Source organism: Pseudoliparis swirei, chromosome 24, assembly GCF_029220125.1.
Source record: "Pseudoliparis swirei isolate HS2019 ecotype Mariana Trench chromosome 24, NWPU_hadal_v1, whole genome shotgun sequence".
NCBI lineage: Eukaryota > Metazoa > Chordata > Actinopteri > Perciformes > Liparidae > Pseudoliparis > Pseudoliparis swirei.
Genome location: NC_079411.1, coordinates 7,915,253 through 7,938,244, shown reverse-complemented (window position 1 = coordinate 7,938,244; position 22,992 = coordinate 7,915,253). Strand labels below are relative to the sequence as shown.

The 22,992-nt window shown below is 43.1% G+C and overlaps 1 protein-coding gene across 6 annotated transcripts in view; it reads right to left on the bottom strand.

Moving 5' to 3' along the window:
* gab1 (GRB2-associated binding protein 1) overlaps nt 1-22,992 on the bottom strand; it is a 52,118-nt gene that overhangs the window by 4,321 nt on the left and 24,805 nt on the right. For 3 of the 6 annotated variants that reach the window (XM_056408459.1, XM_056408460.1, XM_056408464.1), the window contains exons 3-11: nt 12,632-12,760; nt 11,144-11,309; nt 7,823-8,048; nt 7,552-7,644; nt 6,447-7,135; nt 4,577-4,671; nt 3,716-4,019; nt 1,455-1,547; nt 44-137 (exon numbers count right to left, since the gene is read on the bottom strand). In XM_056408459.1, coding sequence (XP_056264434.1) covers nt 44-137; nt 1,455-1,547; nt 3,716-4,019; nt 4,577-4,671; nt 6,447-7,135; nt 7,552-7,644; nt 7,823-8,048; nt 11,144-11,309; nt 12,632-12,760 — 1,889 coding nt within the window. The remainder of the gene's footprint in view (nt 1-43; nt 138-1,454; nt 1,548-3,715; nt 4,020-4,576; nt 4,672-6,446; nt 7,136-7,551; nt 7,645-7,822; nt 8,049-11,143; nt 11,310-12,631; nt 12,761-22,992) is intronic. The other 3 variants (XM_056408462.1, XM_056408461.1, XM_056408463.1) reach the window with 3 other exon arrangements.

Sequence of the window (22,992 nt, the reverse complement as noted above, 5' to 3'; positions counted from 1 at the left end):
CAGAATTAGAAAAAAAATGCTGCAGATCATTTTGGATACTTACTCCCGAGCGAACGACCGTGTGACAGGCGAGCGGACAGGCGTGCAGGGCTCCTCCCATTCTGGCAGTGGTATGATCTCAAGTGGAGCTGGTCTTCCTGAAGCAAAGTACACGTCACAGTCAGCCACTGCTTTAGAAACATATGTGAGCTCCATTTATGCAAGACTGACAAAGGTCTACGACTGACATGTTGGAAATGTGAAATAAATCAACCTGTTTGTTCATAATTTTTAATTGTAATAGTTTTAAATTGTATTTATTACAAATGACTGCATAATGAATGTAGATGTAGCATTTCCCGCCCATTAAACCCTACAATCTCTACCACTCATCACAAGCGGATCTTATCTGCTCCAAACTGTGGCGAGAGTTTAGTAGCAAGAAAACAACCATTATTGTGTGTGAGGATATCAAACGTGTGAAAAATAATTAGAACCAATTTCATTCCTTTAAACCCTTCCAAGTTTTTATGTGTTGTTGACTACCTAAATAGCCCTTTAAATATAAAAAAGTTGATATTTCTTATATGTTTGACAGTGAAAAACAGCCTGGGGTCAAATTGACCCGAAAGAACACCGACATTAAACATTGAATGGGGTCAAATTGACCCTAAGGTAACAGGAGGGTTAAAAAAGGTGAAAAACAATACAAAGTGAAAACAATTGGGCAATTCTACAAAGCAAAATGGTTTGCAATGTTGTGTGCAAGGAGTCAGACTAAGACATGGTAAACTACAAACTTGCTAGTGCAAGCTGTATGTACACAAGCAGAAGAGCTCATCTATCGGAGTCTCTTTTATTAGATTATATCATTATTATTATATCAATTTCCTCCTGAAGAGCCATCTACTACTTTCCAGAGACATGCAGGTGTTCTTGTGACAATAATTATGTTGTGGTTGCTACATCTGAATGTGTGTTTTGTAAGGACGATCTATTAAATAGAAACACAAAAAGAAATGTTTGTAAGAGAGTTGTTAGTAAGTCATTTGTTTGACTGTGTACAAATTCACATCAGAGGGAGAAGGTAGTTAGTGTAAGGTGGTAGTAACAGTTTATTCTGAGAGGCATGCTGTGACTTCAATCCACCGTATATGAAGTGCACACTCAGTCCCCTCCTGCTTGGATTTAAAATAAAACCAGATTAGTGCAACAGCTCTGACACCCATGTTTTATTCTTAAACCTATTTGGGTAGCTCTGGATGGATGAGCTCATCGCAGCCAGCAAACATTAAAAAGGTACGGTTTAATTGAGTCTGGTTTGCACACAGTCTCTTATCGAACCAATACCTGAGAAACAAGAGAAATCCAATAGTACACGCCATGCAAAGAGTCGAGATGAAGTAGAGTTTGAGAGAGGTCAAGGAATAGAAAGTTTTCAGATACACAACGGCAGTTCAGTGAGGAGTACCTACCCTTGCGTCGTCCCCTCGGGAATTCACCTACGGTTTGAGAGTCGGTTCGCTCTAAACCCACACCTTTTGCTCTTATTATTTTAGGACTCTGACCTGATTGGTGAAAAAAGACTTTGCTTATTAGAAGATGTTTGGTGATCACAACAGTTTAGCCCTACTGTAACAACTGTCCTGTCATGCAAAGCAAAAGACGAGACTTTGCGGAACAACAAAACTGCACCCTCGCATACGTCCAACCCCTTTTGTGCAGCACAGATTTCAAGAGGATGATCGTCATGACAACCACGGACCCTTACTGCCCAACATGCACCTCACTCCATGCACCACGGCTTCCCACACAAAGACTGACATCGCAGCTGTGCATGCACGACGAGCTGTGGAGAAGCACTGAGAGTACACTGAGAAATGATGTCATGTTACGAAGACACACACACACTGAAGCTCCTTTCACATCACGGCGCTCGTCACAACAATGTTCCACGAATCAAAGTACGATAATTAATGTCAGTTGTACATATCATTGCGTTAATACAGTAAAAGCTGTTTGCTGTACTTGACCACATATGTCAAAAGCCCCTCGCAATATACGGTGAAGACGAACCAAATCAGAGAAGAAGAAGATGAACATGGCAGGTGGTGAGATCAATTAGTCCAGAGTACAGAGGAATCTGGTAAGGCTCATGGTAAATGAATGAATTCATAATATCCAAGGTAAAAGTCAATAGAGCGTGTGATATTGTATCGATTGAACAATGTTTTACCCAAACTCTATACTTTAAAACATAGAGTTTAGAGAATTAATATCTAAATAGTATAGCTACTCACTACTATAGTACTTTTCAAATGATCAATTGCAAAGTGCTTTCCATCCAATTTAAATGCATCAACAAGATGCCATCAGAAGATGTGTTGAGATTGTTTGAACACCAAACAAAAGATACTAGTAGATACACATTTCTTCATGAATAAACAGAAAAAAAACATGGTGAAGACATTCAAATAAGATGATGCGAAGAAAAAAGGAAAATACCAATAAGAGGAAATGATACACAGCAAGATAAACTATAAATGACAGGGCCAAAACTACAAAAGGGATGTTTTACTGCCATACCTTTCTGGAAATGATGGATCAAATACTTAAATATGAGTAATACTGACATCCCCCAGAATGACGGACCAATAGTTAAACATTCTTAAAGACTGGATGAAATACGGGAGTGGATTGGGAAAAACTGTTTTGTCGAAGAGCTGCCAAAAATGTATTGGCTACTAGCACCCCCCCCCCCCCCCTCTCTAGTTAGAGTTTATAGATTCTGGAGCTAGACTAGAGCCAAACAAATCACAAATTAATGATGTAGTATTACTGTTTGACAATGTACAATCCGAATTTCAGGAGCTCTTTAGATTTCCAGTTATGATTTGGAGAAAATACAAATCTTTGTATAACCTTTAGTCATGGTAGCCCCACAATGGAGCATGCCAAATTTGGAGATGAGCGATTCAGAGGTCACATACAAAGTGGTGCACAGAAGGATTCCCCATTGGGGAACTGTAAACCTCGAGAACGCGTCCTATTTGTCTTCAATGACACTGACCGCCATTTGCCTTTGGTTTGCCTCCGTGATGACTCCTCGTCTCCCCGACATCCTCATCAGTTCCCTCTCTCTCTCTGCCCATTACTCAGCCTTTCAATCTGCCGAGATTGTAAATCCCCTTGCTATTAGGTCTTTCATCAAAGAGCTCTATTCAGATGAAGGAACAAAGGGGATTGAGGTGACCACTCCGGGCTTCGGTCACTCCATGGCACAGGGACCGGCCCCCTCCAAAACGGTCTACGGGCCTCTGGAGCTTTTGACAAGGAGCTTAGTGTGTCGGATGTAAGAGGATGTAGCAGGCACTAAACTCATTTATCAAGAGGTGAAATAAGTTGGCCAAGGACGGACGCAGAAGAAGACGATGGTATTTAACACACCAGACAAACCAAGAGAGACACAATTAGCAAACACATTTGTCCACAGAAGTATGATGAACAATGGTTGGACATGATTTCATGTTGTGCAGATGGCTCTATGACCATGAGCCAGCACTGAGAAGAGCAGCCGAGTGCGAGACAAAGCACGGTCAGTTGTTGCATTAGTGAACACTGAGCACACTGAAGCAACAATACACTCCGGCACACATCAAACCCCGCAGCAAGGACTGGACCAAACCTACAGGATATCTATGAACCCCACGTGCATGCACACCCGTCGTCCTCTCACCTTTGCGATCAGGTTTGAGATTTCGGTCCACAGGCGGGGGCTGGCAGTCACTGAGCATTGGCCTGCGAGGCGGGGTCTTGGGACTGGAGCGGAAGCCCATGTGGGCGGGCGGGGGGACCTGTTTCCCCAGGGAGGAGAACTCCATGGTGCTCGGGGTCATGGGCACATAGTTCGGTTCGTGCATTGGCTCCGACAAAGTGCCCGAGTGATGGTGTGACGGCGAGTTGGAACTCATGGGTACGTAGTTCTGGTCTGGTACCTCTTCTGTGGACTGGCTGCCCACTGGCATCATTCCTTTATTTTTCTGAGGGGGAAAAAGGCAGATGGACATGTTCACAAAGGACAAACATAGCTGGTATGTGCCTCTAAACTCAGGCCACAAGGGAACAGTAATGATATTCAACTTTCATTTCAGACAAAACACTGGGCAGTCATCTGTACACACACTCTTTTAGAAACGGCTGCAGTGCATCTGGTGTCTCTTTGCTCAGTATGCTATTGGGCAGCAATGAAATAAAACAGGAAACTGTCATACATGTTGATGGCTTTCTCTACCACATTAGGACCAATTCCTCCCCCACAATATGGGTCAGATCAGTCTCAACAATTGCAAATGCACACAGAGAGACTCACAAATGCAAACACACAGATTCACAAATATATTCAATTTACAAATTGCAGTGAGTAGAGCGTGTTGTATGAACAGCTGAGAAAAGTCGGAACTTTAGTAGAAGCCGAAAAGTTTTTTTCTCTGTGCACATTTGAAAATGTACGCCTCTCATAACAACAACAAAAACAGTCAAAATCGGATCTCAGAAATGTATCTTTAAACAGGCAAAGGCTATTTGAATGCACACTTACAAAGTAGCTGTTGAAGCTTTCATTGAAGTCAAATGAACAGCTCTTCTCAGTGGGGAATGATCTAGGAATGTCGTAGCAGTCCTGGGATCCAAAATCTGCAAAGAAATAAATACATAAAATGACCAAATATATACATTCAGATAATATACTGCACATAATGTTTCTCCATACCAGAGCTAAACACTAAATGTTAAGCCCAATTATGCTACAGCACAATCCCAACAACACACACACACAATATAAACCTAAATAAAATCCAGTATGCGTTTCCATGACACTGGAAAGACTATTTTGTTCAGCGGGATAGAGCTATACAGTACGTGATGACTCCACTGTGCAGCACAGTATTATTGCTTTTTGCATCGTCATTAGGCGCTAATGCATTTCACTTACGGCTACAAGAACCACAGCAGTGCAAGTGGTGGTGGTGGTGTGTGTGTGGGGGGGGGGGGAGAGACTACCGTGACCATGACGGCGGATAATTGCTATGAGAGATATCCTTTCTTTGAAATATTGTAATGGAAAACATAGTTTAAAATTGGTCAGGTGAAATCTTGTTTACAGTATAAATAGTTCAACCATTCAATGGTCCTTTTGAATTGTATTTGCACCCTGGCCTGTTTATTTGTCATCAGGATGGAGAGCAGACATAAATCGCTCCACCCCGTCTGGTGCGGTGTGAAATATTCACTACAGCCTCAACTCCATTCAATGTGAACTCGCACAACGCCTCCTCTGATGAGGCCGGGGTATTCACCCTCTGTGACAGTTGGACAGCTTTCAGCAGCAGTTTGCTCAGGATGGGCTGATAACCGAGTTTCACCCAAAGACGTCAGGGTCTCCTGGGTTTTTGTAAACAATTATCTTGCCACTAATACTTCTGTAATGACATTTTTTTACCACAAGAGGGAGGAGTGAATGGAAGAATACATTATGTCTGTCCATATTCACTTCATAAGTTTCTCTCTTCTTGTCACAAGTTTTGTTCCATCTATTTGGAGCTTTTCTACAAAGGTTGTTGTGAATCATTTTTAAATCGTTGCTATAAATGTAACCTTTTATTATTAGCGTTGCTTTATTTTCCAAAATATACTCAACTTTTATTACAAAATACACCTCTTGTCTCCACAGAGTATCTGATAAATCCAATTTTAGTAATATATTCTCTTGCTTTGATAGAAAGTGGAAGTTATGACGGCGCATGAACATTGCTGTTTTGTTACATGGACTTGTAAATTCTTACGAAAATATATAATACATGCATCGCATGTATAGTGTTTTGCCACATTTAGAGGACAGCACCAATGCTCATAAGTGACGGTATAGTACAGTATATGTACAACACAGAGGGTTCTGCTAATAACTAGCTAAATATATCTGGAGTTTCAGTTTCAGTGATGCAACAGAGGGGATGCACTTGCCCACAAGCGAGGACATATTAATAGGATTCTTAACGTATGAACGTATAAAGTCACAGCCTTTAATTGTCAGGACATCTGCAGAAAACTCTCTGCTCTGTGTTACGGTCTGATAAGCTCTTGAGAATTTGAACGTATTGTGAACAGAACGAGGGCAGAAATAGGGATTGTAGGTATGAAGAAAACATATCGAGAGTTCCTGGGATATCATCCATCAAAAGAATGTAAAAAAGGTACCAAATCCCGACGTAAAAGAGATTAATACAAAATATCTATTGGTAAAACATCCAAATTGTAAAAAGGAAAGTGGCTTTTAATGTGTCCTCTCGAACATTACATTTAATTGAAATATTTTAAGGCCATTAAGCATCATTTCTACTTTCATAGTGGTTTTCCAATGCATAGGAAATCTGTACTCCAACAACAGAAGAAGAAGAAGAAAATGAACACACCTTTGCGGAGGCGTGAACAGTCCACTGTGCCAATAGTGTTGCTGCGTAAAGCCTTATTCCCAGCACTAGTAGGCACACAGTAGTTTCCGTCTGTCTCTGATGCTGAGCGAGGCACATAATAGGTGTCCGTAGGGGAGCGCTCAGCTGGGGGAGGTGGGGGTCCTGAGGTGGAACTGAGCGAAGGCTTGGGCGGTCTGGGAGGGGGTACTGCATCTCCCCCACCCTCTGAGCCTCCAACACCTGTCGACATTGACAAAGTGCGGGGCACCTGGTAAGTACAGTTTGCGCCAGGTGTAGGTGGGATATCATAACTGATGGAAAAGTTGCGCATCTGTGACTCTATTGAGGGCTTCCGTGACGGTGTGTTGAAGACGTAGAGCTCAGGGGCATCCCCCCCGCTGTCCGGATGGGCCACAGGGGAGGACGCTGACTTTGGGAGCAGCACAGTGTCCTGGGAGTAGCTGCGAGGGAGGTGGTAAAGGCCGGCGTCGGTCGATAGAGACGCACAACGCGGTGGAGGCGAGTCGTAGATGGAGGAGGCGGAGGCAGGGGCCGGGTGCTGCGGGAAGAAGCCGTTGTGCGAGGTGTGTTTAGCTGAGGAGGTGGAGGATGTGGGCGTGCGGTGAGAGGGAAGGTTGTCATTCAGGTCCGTCTCTGAAGAGGTAGACTTGGAACACTCAGCATGAGCTCTGAGGAGGCAATATACATATACACCACAGAATTAAATATCCACAATTGATTTCGGCAAGCCAAGAAATCCACTCAGTCAAGCTACGCCTTCACAACAGTGTCTGCAAGCCAAGGTTAGGAACAAAACATAACACGCCGTCTCTAGCTATGTTAGCATCTTCTTTCTCAGAAGATGTTGGGTAAATGCTGTTTTCTACATGCAGGCAACGAAATGTGCTGGGTTGAGTAAATCTCGGTCAGCTCTGATCTAAAAAGGATCGGACGATTCAATTCCAGCTAGAATTTACAGACGCCATGTAAATCTACAGCCGTGAAGTTTTTGAGTGTCGCTGTTGATCCGTCTTGTTTTTTTTTTAAACACGTGTTGCACTCCACACACAAGCAGGCAGTTCCAGCTGGATGGCTGGCCACTCACAGACTAGCCTGAAGAGGAAGAGTCTTGCTCTCACACTCCTCCAGGAGCAAATACTCCTGGTCTCCCTCCAATGGAGAGTGACGCTGCACTGAGCTACACGCCACACCGCCGAGACAAGGACGAGAGTGGCAGCACAGATGAAATGTACAAAAAGAAGAAATGGGTTGGAAAAATACACAGAGAGAAGCTTATGTCACAGCGTAGCACTCCAAGAAAGTGAATACGGACACTCAGACATATAAAAAGCACGTGTGGACGCAAACAAACTCACCTGTTGGGTTCAGGCTTTTTGCTCTCGCAGTTGACGAGCCACAGGTAATCCTGCGGCTCCTCTGAACTGGACTGAGATTCCAGGTGTCGCACATTGACCGGCTGATATGGAGGGGGCACACTGGACAGCACTGCTGCAGGACCGGCGATATTACCCAGCGCTGGGTGTGGTGCGGTGTCCACCACCAGGCCTCCAATGGCTGACTGGTGAGCAGCTTTCGCTGCCTCTGCAGGACACAAAACAAGGCGGCTGGGGTCAATTCCTCTCACGACCGTTTACGTATTATCTTCTTTGGTATATCAAACCAGAAAATACAAGGTTTGTCACAGATGACTAGGAGGAGGTGGGCCACTGCCACTGAATTAACGATCAACTCCAATAAAAACAAAAGAACTTCATACATGAAATGAAGCCTGAACCTTCAGGGATGCTGTGTTGTACAAAAAAGGCCACGAATGAATTAATCGCATTATTCTTAAGACTGTAATCAAGTGATTAAATTGATGTCGAAATGAGATGCCGTCAAGATCTCTCAGCAGATGTCTATGATTGGCTGTTGAGGCTCGCATATTGTTCAGTGGCTTTGCGGTTATTAATCAGGGCAGCACATGGCACAAATTAGAATATCACATTAATGTCATTTAAGGCATCAGGTTGATGGAAGTTTGAAGGATCCATCAGTTCTTTTATTGTCCAATTTATTTCATGGACATCTCATCCTGAATTTGTCCTAATATAAGCATAATGCTGGATAATAACCACAATATTGTATTTTTGTTGACCTCTGGCTCCAACTGAACCCTCGGTCATACCAGGAAGCCGAGCCCTGCTCCTTCTGTGGATCGGTAAAGCCCACGCGGTGATGTTGCTGATGATATTAGGCAGAAAGTAAACAGTCAGCGGTGTTTGCCAATGTCAACCGGCTGAGTAAACTTGGACCCAAGCTGTTTCCTAGCAACCCAATTCCAATGTAACAGTCTCCAGTCACCACACTGACACGACATCAACTTTACATGTCTATAAAATCTGAACCGGAGCGGCGCATGTGTCTCGACTCAACAACTCGAGGACAAATCTCTGATATCTCTTTAGAATAGATCCACCGAAAATCAAAGCGGTGAGCCTGAAGTCAAAAGAATCTAAAACTTCACCTTCTTCTTCAGGGAGAACTCAAACCTTTTCAGGTAAAGCGCACTGTCCAACTTGAGGGGAAGGACGTGATATACGTAGGTGTGACATGCGTGTGACAAGATTCAAACTCGGTGACACTGACAGCTAATATCAAGTTACAGCACACTCCAGTCATTGCTTTGAATGTACTCAACAACAACAAAAATCATCATGAATTAATATTTCCATCCTTCTCTTCACGTCCAACACACGTATACGCATGAAACCCACTTCAAAGCGTAATTTGTTCGTGAGCAGCCTGAATACGGTGTGTGCCTTCAGAATCCCACACACTCCTTCTCAGACAGCATTTCCTCAAGGTCTCTGCTTCATCACATCAATACCAGAGTCCTTTTGAAACCCTTCTGCTCGAGCCGATTGTTGCACTGCACCGAGAGCCAAGATGGCTGATGCGTATGCTTGGTGAAATAGAATATCCCGCATTCATTCCGCATCTCTCTACTTTCTTCTCCCTTTTCACAGTTCTCCTCCCACTCTCTTCTATAACCGACATGGTTTTCTCTTACACAAGGAAGGTCCCCTCTTTCTCGTCTTTATAAAGTCAACTTCTCCAATGACGGTGCATCGTTTGCTCCTCTGCCATCTTCATCCCTTTTTCCCCCACATTTGTTTGTTGACGCTGTTTGTGCCGATTCATACAGGAAAAGGGAAAATCCCCTCTGCTCATGCTTATCTTTACCTCCTCCGCCGTCTCTCTCCGAACGCTCCCTCCTCTAATATCAGGCCAGCCGTGAAGCGCTCTGGTGTGGCCACACGCGGCAGAGCAGCGAGTCGGGTCTCACACGCAGAGGAGTGAAAGCGAGCGCTAAAGAGGGAGCCAAGGACATTCTTTTGGAACAAGAATTGTGAGGAGGGATATCTGCAAGGATTTTTGTCTTCAGACCCCGGTTCTCCTTGAATGGGCTCACTGTTTGTTTGCACATCAGGGTTTTAACAGCCAGTTTCAATGATTGCGTCGAGGAGCGTTATCGGGCTTGCCCTGCAACGCGAGCTGTGCAACCGAGGTGGGGGCATCGTCGAAGCCGACCTTGGAGGAGCATAATCTGTGACTCAGTTGCCAGGTTTGAAATGTGCATTCCTCTCCTGAAAGACTCTTCGTGGCGAGATATGCGAGACAGTGAAATCGTTCTCATCACTTTTAAATGCTGACATATTTAGTCTAAGGACAAGGGGGGACGGGGGGGGACGATAGAAGACTGAGATGCAAATAGCAACGCTTGCAATTAGGCTCGAAGACAGAGGACAGGGAGGGAAACGAGAGAACGTAAATGAGAGACAATGACGACAAGATAAGAGGGGAAAGCGGGGCAGTGAGACCGACAGGGACACAATGATTTGATTATACAGTGTAGGGGACGAGGGTAACGTGAGATTTAACACAACACATGGATCATTAGAGCTCTGCTGAATAGAGGGGCCTTCTGGAACATTCAGCTAGTTCGCCCAACTCCTCCAGGGAGAGAGCGAGAGAGAGGCAGATATTTGAGAGGCACCACTGTGGCATCAAATAAGGGCGACCAATCAAACTTGCCGATAGCTGATGATGAAGCTGCTACACAGCAAGTTATTGTGTGAACTATGTTTTTGTGTTTACGTATTACACTGGTAGTTCCACAGTGCCGGTCACTGTCATAGTGGCAACATCAGGTGGCGATAGCGGTGAACAGATTGCTCTGAGGATCTCAGAGGGTGGACGATTCCTGTTTGGTATTTTATACATTTTGCACAAAATTTGTCAACAACAAAATAAGTATTCTGGTTCATCTATCACAGACGTCTGCTTCAGAGCCAAAAGTAACAGAATACATGTTTTCAAGGCTGTCCATCACTCAAGATGTATTAAACCATATTTACCACTTTCAATGTATTCTTTTCAAGACCTGTTCTTCATAGAAATAGTGTTTAAACACTTCAAGCAATTCAAACTTCATCTGACCAAATTGTTTAAAATGTTTTTAAAAAGCATGCTATTCGGGTGATTGCATGTGGCTTGAACTTAAACGTTTAGTGAAATCCGTCCCGGTGAAGCAAAACTTCAACCCCTTTTGTCTCAACGTGCCTTAGGTTGACAAGCAGTAGTGATGTAATGCAGCTGTGATGTGCGGTTAACCATCAAGTGCCGATGCTTACCGTCGTCAGTGGGGTTAAATCCACAGATGTCGCAGATGCAGCGAACCCACTTATTCATCTCGTCCTCGGTGTCAGCCACCAGGTAGAAGACGCGGTCGATGGTCTTGATGTCGAATATGAACCTGTGCTCCAGGTCCTTCTTGTTGAACGTCAGCCCAGCGTCCACCTGAAGCGGTAACAAACGCGGCTTAGTTTAATATCAGTATCAGTCACAAACAAATATATTGACAAATATATAAATGAAGTTCATATTTACAGCCAATGAATAAGAAAGATATTTGAATAGATAAATAGAGCTGAAATAAATAGCCCTTCCAAACTCAGTGTAAACTTTTACGTTGTTATCGACATCTACATCAGTTGTTTCCATAAATGCACACAATTCAAATTAGGGGGTGGAAATGATTACAGTTCTATTTAAATACTTACTGTGATTACTATTGACATTAGTAGTTTTATTTATGTATTATAAGCTTGTTGGAGCTAGTGGTGGGAAGTTAAACAGATCATAATCCCTTCTCAAATCTATATTTTATATTGCTGTGAAAACATCCAATTAAGTTAGTTTCTTCCAAATATTTGTGCAGTTGTTATTCACAGGTAATTGTATACTTGCAGTTTGGACAAATTGTGAGCTTTATGAAATATAAGGCTGACCGGTGTCCAGTCACTGGTCATGGCCAAACTGCTGAAAATCGATCGGTTTCAACCGGCGGCTGATTGATGTGTTCATCTGTAGTAATCGACAGCAGGCACTACTGGAGAGCTCTTAAAGCGGAATAGTCCAGGGTACTGTAAATGTCTAAGACACCAAAGCAAATTCCTTGCACCTGAAAACCTACTTGGCAATAATCAAAATTATAGTGTGATAATAAATACAGGCACATATAGATATTCACTAAAGCATTTTTAATCCATTAGATTTTCAATCATTTGGAGTGACGAGAAAGGAAAATGTGATTTACAAATTCACCAGTCCCCTTGGCCAACACGGCCCGAAGAGATCGCCTCCCTATGACGTGTAGTAAAACCGCCTAACACCATACAGGGTTCTCTTACACATTTTGATCAATGGATTTCCATAACTTTTCCATGACTTTAAAACAAATTTCCATGACCAAACTGAAATCTCTGTATAAACATTAAAAATCTAGAAAATTGTGCGTATGCCGGCTTATATTTTGAGCGTCTTCTTTAAAAATACATATTAATTATTTCAAACTCGGTGTAAATGAACATGTGATTATAACAAATGTCCATGACTTTTCCCAATCTTTTATGATTTAAGTTTTTTCCATGACTTTTCCAGGCCTGGAAATGACCATTTTAAAATTCCATGACTTTTCCAGGTTTTCCATGACCGTACGAACCCTGACCATGCTCACATGGACAAGATTGGACTAAATTCAAATTAAGAATTAACCATAGATTTAGAAATGTGGAGCGTGGGTTTTGAGATTGCAGGCTGGCTGTACAGAGGAACCATACCTGCTCGCACAAGTTGAGGTCAATCACACGGATGGGCTTCTTGGCATGGTCATTCTTGTAGTACTCCAACACGTCTGGGTCGCCTGTCAGACGGCCACTGCGAAGAACAAACCACCGCTTCTTCCATGCCTGCAGGGAAATGAGGCCAAAGGTTATATGTGTGTTCTCACAATGACTGCTCCATTCTTGCTAGACCGCTGGCCAAATGCTTTATTTTTCCAGTTTAGCCGATGTGTCCTAGCATAGCTAGTGTCTCTGTGTGCATTCTCCACCAGCTGCACTGCCCTAACCGGAGAATACTCGAGGCCAAGAGGAAAGAGGCTCGCAAACCAGAAATATGTGTCTGGGATGACCAGAACAAAAGCCACACAGTTTGGCCGGGCACCATGATTGGGGTGAATAACCAAAAGAGGAACAGGCTGTGGGGTATGTTCTTTCAAATGGGATTTGTAGTCTGTGAGAAAAAGGGACCATAAAGAAAAAAAAGGCAGACGTGAGAAAAAAAGATGCAGTCGGTTGAGATCTATGACTTCCTTTTGTGTCCATACATAAAAGGACAGTTCAATAATTAAATCCTTATCCTGAAGTGCATTAAAGAGCGAGACAATGAGACACCACCTGCATCCCTTTGTATCTGCAACAATTGAATACATCAGTTATTTATTACTGATATATAAAAACTTCCAACTGCAATGTAGCTATTTTACTTGCGTCAGACAAAAACAAGCTTCAGAACTTGTTTACATATCACACATAGCAGTCATATCATGTGTTGTTTCAAAGGTATAGGTCAGTGAGAGTGAGAGGCCTATTCCTATTCAGACCTTCAAAAGTAAATACGACGCCACACTGATCTCTTTCTCGATTGTATTTTCCACCTCATGGTGTTTGTAGTTATATTTAGAAAACATATCCAGCAGTCATTCATTTAAATGCAGACTCAAGAGGGTCATGAACTCTTGATTTTGCCAAGTCATCGGAGTTGGGCTGAATGTTTTGTGGCTCAAAATACGCTCTCAACAAAATACTAGCTCAACTTGTCTGATAAGACAGTGATTCAAGAATAATTCACTCCCCTTTGTTGCTGAAGCTAGGGAGAGTACAGAGGGACACCTGCGTAAAAGTTTCACCAACCGAATAGTGTAGTACTCGTAATAAATTTAATAACTGATTGATTACCAGGAACCTTCCCAGTCCCGTTTGAATAATGTGAGTAAATGACAGACCAAGTACACAAGCAAGCAGCACAGAGATCAAACAGTTCAGGAAGCAGTGTGAGGAATGCAAACTAAAGCCGTTTTGTTATTGTGTTGGGGTATTATTTTGAGCGTATTAACAATGCTGTGGACGTGCGTTTCTTTTTCATCTATTAGCTGCTTTTCCAGCCACAGGGTGTTCTTTGTTAGTGGGCCAAGCCCCTGACTGAGACAGCAGGATGAGCATCAGGCCTTTCCCTGCACAAACAGGATGACAAAACAACTTGTAGATCTGAAAAGCCCCGAGCGGGCACACGGACATACAGGAGACACATGGACAAAAACATGAAATGACATGGACACACACCCACACACACACACACACACACACACGTCCCACTCTGACATACTGCGCACACACGTGCAGCACATGTTTCAGACACTGTAGTTCAAAAGGACAGCATTATTTAATCACAAACACACCCACACGGTCCAAATGAGGCCTTAAACCTATTAAATACATTCTTTGAGGCAGGCCTCCTTAAATGCCTAAATTAAACGTAAAAGCTAAAGTGAATGTGCTAAAACAACACTGATATGTCTGTGTTGGGTTGGTCGCACAAAGGCGGTGGGCGCGGAGAGGGAACCTCTCTCTCTGGCACATGACAAAGCAATCTTGGGTCAAGTTACCCTGTGGGGAACAGAAGGACCAAGAGCTTCGGTTACAGCGAGGCCAGGCCCGCCCAGGGTGAGAAGTTGACAACTGGGTAAGTTGTGCACGCTGAGGACAAGTGAGGCAAGTGAGACCTGTTTAATCAAACTGCTACGCCGTCATTGAGGAGGAGTTCTTTGTCAAATTCCTGAGAGACCAACCAGTTACTTCCAGAGATGAAAACCAAACATCTGAACACTCGCGTTTATATTTTTTTTGTAGGACCAAAAATACAAGATACCATCGATATTTAAATGTTGATATCTGGGAAGAATTTCTAAATGTGTAGCTTGGTCTGCTCTTTGACATGGACTTGACAAAGATACATCACACAGGTGGCTGCAGTTTCTGCAAAACTACAAATTAAACAGCTGTTAAGAACAGCACTTGATATGACTGAAACTATAAAAAGGGGCTACATTAGGTAGATTATCATGTGAAAAAGATCAAAACATGTCATCCCGTACAACAAAGGAGAGATTAATGTAGCAAGACAAAAGATACAAAGTTAAATTAACTGCCACGAATAAGATGGGGCAAAATTAGTCCAACAAGGAAAGGTAACACAAAAGAGGACGTGTCAACAGCCGTTCACTCCTTGGGGCAAGGCAGTCAAAATGCATTCATCTCAAAATAATTGAGAATAAGAAAAGGGACTATGGAAAACTCCCAAAAGAAATCTAAGATCCAAATGAAATTGGAAATTCCCACGTTACACAGCGCTTAGGGTAAGTCACAGTTACAATCAGCGGCCTTTGATTCAAAGAAGAGCATCCCTGAAGAGAATCTGCAACCACCGTTTATGAATTAGCATGGTCACAGACAGTTGACATGCCGTGTGCTCGCCTGAGCAGCTCTCCTCCATCTGTGGACTTTCACACAGCTCTGCTCGTGCACAATTATGCACCAATTGGTTTTGTACCACCCATTCAGCACCGAGACACATGCATAAAAATAAAAACCCTATATAATGATACACAGACGAAAATATATCCCAGAGTCAGAAACATCCCTACTTGACATGCATACGGACAGTGACTTCATTTATATGCACGGCAGACAACAGGAAAGTGGAACAAATCAGGTTACGGCAGGAAGTCAAACACATTTACATGCAGCGCAATAACCCGGTTACTGTAAAATCCACATTTGGGTGCAGCTGGTCAGTAATTTGATTTCTCCTCTAGCGTCCACCATATTTTTGAACCAATGCGGGCAGATTTTAAGTGCGTTAGTGATATGCACTGCAGCCAGAAGTGTTGTTTTTCTATTTTATTAAAAGCATTTGGACTGAGGGCGCAGTGGGAGAACCGGCACTTGTAGTGAGACAACACATCGGGGTTGTTTTCCCTAATGTGCGACTGTGTCTGCAATCAGAGCATTTCTTTCACTTATCGTTGCACTTTGGGTTTACAAATATAAGATGCAAGGATGCAACACGACGAGTAACCTCTTTGCCATTCACCCCTATGATTTTCTTTTACTTTGAAAATGTGTCATGCAAGTGCAGCCTTGTGCCAGACTTGTTGGAAAACTGCTTGGTCAATAAATCCGGTTTCTCCAGAAAGAAAATGTTTCCCTCGTTTCCCTTGACTCGATTTAGTCAATTTGACCCAGAATGCCAGACAATAAATGGGCTGAAAGAAACACGTCGACTGCACCAATACCCAGAACCTTAAGTGTCTTATTTTGCAATCAACCAAAATGGCAACAGAATAATTTGACAATATGATCGTAATTACATAGGAAGTCGACGCATCTGTGTGTGTGTGTGTGTGTGTGTGTGTGTGTGTGTGTGTGTGTGTGTGTGTGTGTGTGTGTGTGTGTGTGCGTGTGTGTAAACACACTGAATACCAACATGACGGAACCTAAACCACACTCCAGTACTTTGATCTCAATGCCACAGAGAAGCACTGGAACCGTGTCACCAGATGTCCTCTGCCAAATACTGAGGAGTTGTCCACCATTACTACATACCTCCTGTCAAGGCTCATGAAGAACATGAGGCATCTACTCCTGCTTTTTGTTGTGTATTCCATTGTGGCCAGTGTCGAATTATTGGCTAAATCCCAAGTAGTCCGAGTCAGGGTCAAGTACTTAATGACTGAAGGAAAGATACACATCCATTCTAGTCTTCCTTAATCCAGGAACTGATTGGGAACCATTCAGCTCACTCAACAATCACAGAGCCCACTTCAACTTGTCGAAGTCTGGTGTTCACGCTCCCCAGGCTTGGGAATGGGACGGCATGGGACGATGTTTGACTGGGATGGTGGGGGCTCCCCTAGCATGGCAGCTGTCCCCACCAACCCCTCTGCATCTCCCCCTATCCCCTTTCTCCAAGCGTCCCAGTGTCTTCTGATAGGGTGAAACACAGGAAGACACCCTCTATTCGCCCACCCAGGACCTACAGCCCATGGGGCCAGACAGAGAGGGCATTGAGGGTCTGACTAAGAAGATGACAGGCGAAGGAAGGGTGGGAGGGTTGAGGGGAGATGCCAACTGAGTGGAGTCACGCTGCCGTCAGAGGCCTTCTGACCGAACAACACTGGAGCATGACAAAGGCAAAGATGAAGAAAGACGTCGGTTAAGTGCGTAAGGGGGGAGAAAATAAGCAAAATAGACAATCTAATATAGCATTTTGGAGAAACGGACGTATTTGCTCGACTTAATAAGAAGCTAGTATCACTCTCATGTCTGTACAATAAACTGAAATAAACTGAATTGTCTCTACAGCCAGCAGCCGGCCGTGAAATAGTCCTGCATATAGCCCCTCGGAAAACATCCATTTGTTGCGGTTGTGACAATGCAAGTGCTAAACTATTCCTTTTTGACTCTGGCTGGCATCAATAGAGACTTTATCTGCAAATCCATCTGGCTATTCTTAGAAAAGTCTTATCTATTGCAGCTCCATAGCTAACATTTCAGCGTATTTTCCCTGTTGCCAGATATAAAGAATTAAATGAGCCGTAGCATTCACACATCAGACTTTGGAAATGTCCTACTTGGTAACGTGCCATGCCAGAATCCATACCAGGAGAAGTAGAGAATCGAATGAGACAATATGGCAGCACTACATGTTGATTAACCCTCCTGTTACCTTTCGGGTCAATTTGACCCCATTCAATGTTTAATGTCGGTGTTCCTTGGGGTCAATTTGACCCCAGGCTGTTTTTCACTGTGTCAAACATATAAGAAATATCAACTTTTTTATATATTTAAAGGGCTATTTAGGTAGTCAACAAACAAACAAAAAGTGCCTCACACTTAAACTTGGGAAACAATATTAATTCTAATAATTTTCTGGAGGTTTTAATTGCTGGGGTCAAATTGACCCCGAGGGTAAAATATGTTAGTAAATGTAAAGGTAACAGGAGGGTTAAAGACTTGGCAAGACTCCTAAATGCTGTAAGACGGTGGAAATGAGCTCTATGTTTTAGCCCGTAGCTGCTAAAAAATAAGTGTGTGGCCAAAGAGTTTGATTCTAGTCTATTAGTCTAAATGTATAAAACTAGTTCCTGCTGAACCATCCTGCCAACACCACTCTAGCTCCACCAACTCCAGTTTTACTATGCTTAAAAGGCTAATTGTGCTTCACGGTTTAGATAGATTAAATCATCCTAAAAAGCCTTTAAGAGCACTAATTGCTAATGTGAATGTACTGCCATCAGAGGCTGTTAAACGACATACTTAAACTCATCCTCCATATCTCTAATGGTACCGGGATAGGCCTGTGGGTTACTTATTTCTGCAGTAGCAGCAGTTGGGACATTACACAAGACTGTGTCTTCAGGACGTGGACAGGTTTCTCTGACACTGCTGTCAGTGTTTCAACGGCTACGTTTTTATTTTTTGTGTTTACAGCATATGCAAGTTTACAAGATACTCTCGGTAACCTATGACTTCATAGATTGAAATGGTTCTGCTATATGTGCTGCTGCTGCAGCATGTGCACTCAAGACAACTGCACAGCTGGAGGTCTGGATCGTGGAATATGCCTACTACCAATTATTCATACACTCTGTGTATCAATATTCATTGATTGTGTTGTTACTATGTTTTAATTTGTGTCGAATGATTCCTTCTGTACACATGGCATCTATTGCACCTGTCCATCCTGGAGAGGGATCCTCCTCTGTTGCTCTCCTGAAGGTTTCTTCCCCTTTTTTTCCCCCGTGAAGGGTTGTTTGGGAGTTTTTCCTGATCCGATGTGAGGTTTTGGGACAGGGATGTCTATGTGAACAGATTGTAAAGCACTCTGAGACAAATTTTTAATTGTGAAAATGGGCTACACAAATAAACTGAATTGAATTGAATTTAAAAAGGTGCCACATTTGAACATCAGAGCATATCTAGTGAACAGTGGTAACGGCACCGTTGCCGTTGTTTGCACTAACACGGGGTAGGCACAACGCTAGGCTCTACACTTCCGTGACAACGACATCAGTCAGGACAACGTTACCAGCTGTAATCGCCATATGAGCGCAGTGCAGAGTGGCAGCCATGAGCTAACCAGTGGGGCACGCTCACATGCACTAAAAGGTTTATGCGGCCAGCCCGGCGATGTCAACAAAGCAATGACGAGCTAGGATTACAACCCACACATGGAGGCAGGGTGCCTTCGTCCTCTGCTCAGGTGTACGTCCATTTAAAAAGCCAAATTAATGTTCTGACGTTCATGTAAAGAACCTCTAAAGAAAGACGACCAGGAAATACAACTCAGAGAATATCTCTGTACACAATCCATACAGTATACTCATATTTTTGCAAAACCTCAGTATCCACAATACAATACAAGGGAATTTGTATTATATGTATCTTTGCTGATTTCACTTGGGAATGCACCAAGTGTCATTAGTGAGCATTCCCAAGTGAAATCAGCAGCACAAGCTCCTCAAAACTGGACACAAAATGAAAAACAAGAAGCCCTGGTGAATTAGTCATCTCTATATACAGTAAAGCGGTGCTTTGAGAGAATTATCGGAGCCTTTTCCGGTTCACCCGTTATGTGTTAGCATGAGCTTAGCTCGCCGGCTGGATGCATCGTTAGCACTTAGCAGCATGCGAGTGGCCGGGCCATCTGTCCCCTCTGAGTGGGCTGTGGGTAAATGACCTGCACCCCAGCTGCACTGACTCATCCCCACTAGGACAGCTTCTCTGTTTGTTCCTCAGAAAAGCACGGTGGAAGGGATGAGCGAGGGAGAGGCAGGGCGCAGATAGAGCACAGGGTGACGACGAGGGAAGGAAGGTCAATATGTTGGCGATAGCGAGAGAAATTAGTGCGTGGCATAGTTTAATCTGCAAGAAATCACAAACTGACAACATGTTATGGCCACGCAGAAAAAACAGGCCTAACGCCTTTTACAGTCAGTCGAACTCTTGCACCAGCTTACGCTCACTGTCTCTCCCTCTCAAGCAGGAAATTAAACAAACAACAGTGCGTCAATATTTGTGTATTCTTCAGTCTAATTTGAATGAATGAGGAGTGAGCTGAGCAAATATAAATGAAGCATCAGGTGCTGGGATCTTGCGCAGCATTTAAGTGAATTTCAGAGACGGACATTTTCAACGATGTAAGAATACACCTGGATATTCAATCACTGCATGTGCATGATGCAGAAAAAGGAACACAACCACAAAGTATTTCCATGACACCGCAATCGGACCCAAACACAATAAACAAATACGCAAACTTGTCGACCGCAGTGCTTCCCTTAGCCTCACTGTCGGGACTGTACGACGACGCTGAACAAAGGATGTTCTGAGAGAGGAGTGTCAAGAGCGTCAGAGGTTTAGGCGCTCACAGTGTTGGTGACGAGGTCTGGAGCAGGAGAAGGAGGGGGGGAACAAAAGCTCCTCTATGCTTAGTGCCGCAACTTGTATAAATCAGTCTTTGTTAGCGAGACATGACTGGGATTCTTGCTAAACAGCTATTTTTACATCCTTGAGCACCAGAGAGGGCAGTTAACGTACAAGTAAGAGTGCATGGCCTTTGGCGAAGTGAGGCCGATCGGCCGACGTCATCGGCCCCCTCTCCGCCTGCTGGTAGGAGAGGGGACACGCCTGAGCAGTGGGATCTACAGCAGGTGGGAGGCTCAGTATTCTCTGCACAACGGATAAATTAAAGAACCGTCTGGCAAATACCACCTTAACTGATCCCACCATATTCATATAAGCCAAGAACTAATTCCATGTCAAGGATGGATCTTGGTGTTCTCAATCGATCATCTATACATCAATATCGATTAGGATCCAGCATGCAAATCTAATGTGACAGTTTAGACCGGCTATAGATTATCAGGGAAGGTTTTGACATCTCTATCCTTAATTATCTCCATTCAGTCTGTCATGCAGTAAGTATAGTGTCTGTGTACTATTTTTGCAACCATACAGTTAGTTCATTTAAAGTTAAAGTAAACAAAACCCAAACAGTCACAATTGAACTGGTAACATTGGCAATTTCAAGATACAATGCTCCGTTTTTTCCTTAATAATAATAAGGTAAAGAAATTGTGGAACTGGATCCAACATGAAATGGAAATTGATAAGACGTGCTCTAAACGAGCGTCGGTGAACTAATACTCACTTTGTCCTGACCCCACAGCATCGATACCAACCTTCTTGCCCAAACACTAAACGCCATCAACAAGAATGAGCCGGAGCACCAGTGCTTGACTTGATACTTTTTTTTTTTTAAAGATGTTCAAAATCCCTATGAATATTTACAGATTATCTGTGACCGAATCCTCTTGAAGAACTTGAGTGAATAACAGTGACCCTACCTTGCAAGCTGTATATCCATAAGAGCTGTTTTCATTCGGTGTCTTGTTTCTGTTACTGAACGTGAGTCAGCGATTGCTGCATGTTGTTTGTTGTTGTTGTTTTGCGCCTTCTGACTTTATCATGTGCAGCAGTGTGTGTAAGGGTCTGTAGCTCCAGACCTCTCCCTCCTCTGACTTCCTGTTCTATGTAATCAGGTTGTCCCAGACCCTCTTAACTGCCACTGCTATATCAGAAGGGGGTGGGAGAGGGGAGACGAAAGCGTTACGAAAACGAGGTGGGAGTGCACCCCAATAAATAACAGTGAAATATTTTATTGAAGGTTTTTTATGTAACAATTTGTCTCTTCTTTTTTTTTATGGCCACCATATACATTACTATTAAATTGCAAAACCAGAGATGCTGTGACTTATAGACTGAAGGGAACAAAAGCCCTGTGAGAGTTCACGCAGGTTATTAACAAGTCCAGTTGAACCAAAGTAAACACTTTGAAATGTGTAAATGAGGGGCAACCCTCTACTCTTAGACCTGCGAGTATTGTGGATGCCCAGTAAACATCCAGAGATTACTTAGACTGTCCGACTGCCTAAAGGACATTGATTTAGAACCATCTTGCACTGTGTTATGCAATAACTGACATCCTGCTTCAAGAGGAAACGCATCACATTAAGGAAGTAAAGGCAGCGTTTCATGGGGGCTTTAAAGTCCGACTCGTCTCACCACTCGTGTTGCATGTCTTAATGGTTCTAATGCACCGCTGTCCCCAGATTACAGCAGTAAAATATTAATTTCTTAATTTTCATCGCGAAGTAGCTCAGAATTATTGACAAATCACTTTCCTTTTATTTGTCTTTCTAGTGTTGCATCTGAAGGCTCCATCCTCCATCCTTCCTCTGCTTCCTGTAGAAACTTTAAGATTCGGTTTCCTATCTGCACTCTCATTGAAAAAAGGTCAGCCATGCCACAGCATGGACAGCTTCCTCGACATATGTGCTTCAGCCGGGACACTTCTGCTAATGCTGCAAAGATAGCTAGTCCGTGACTGGAGGTCTTTTAAGTAAGGAGATAAGAGGGGCTTACAGAGCGCAGGAAAAAATAAGAAAGCTCTTACCCAGATTTCCATCCAATATTGAGGCATTGTTTTGCAATCTTCTCTCGCAGCATGCATGTTTGATGGTAACTTTTTTAACATTTCAGTGACAATAATGTGCTTTCTATTATGTTGTTCTAACAAAGTGTGCACTCTGATGCAGAAAAACAAGTGGTGTTGCCGGGCAGCCCGAAGGAAGCCAAGTCATGCATGAACGCTTTGCAGACTGCATTAACAGAAGCACTTTTAACTACGTTTTAACCCTAACCAGAGCAGCAGCACTCAACAACAAGAGGGCTTCAGACTATAAAGATGGGCAATTATTCTAAAATAACGATTCTATAATCTTTAGAATTATAATAATGAGCAATGATTCGAACATTTCCTCATTGAATTTCAATTGAATATTTCCAATCACGTTTGACTGCACTTGGGGCAACAGCGAACTAATGTAAAAGTAGTCCTGTATGGACATAATGAAAACAATTGAGAAAATATTTTCCAAATAAAACATTTAGTCGGAAACATAAAAGTCTCTTTTCTTTGCACTCATAATAGGATTGAGGCCAAAGACAGCAGAGGA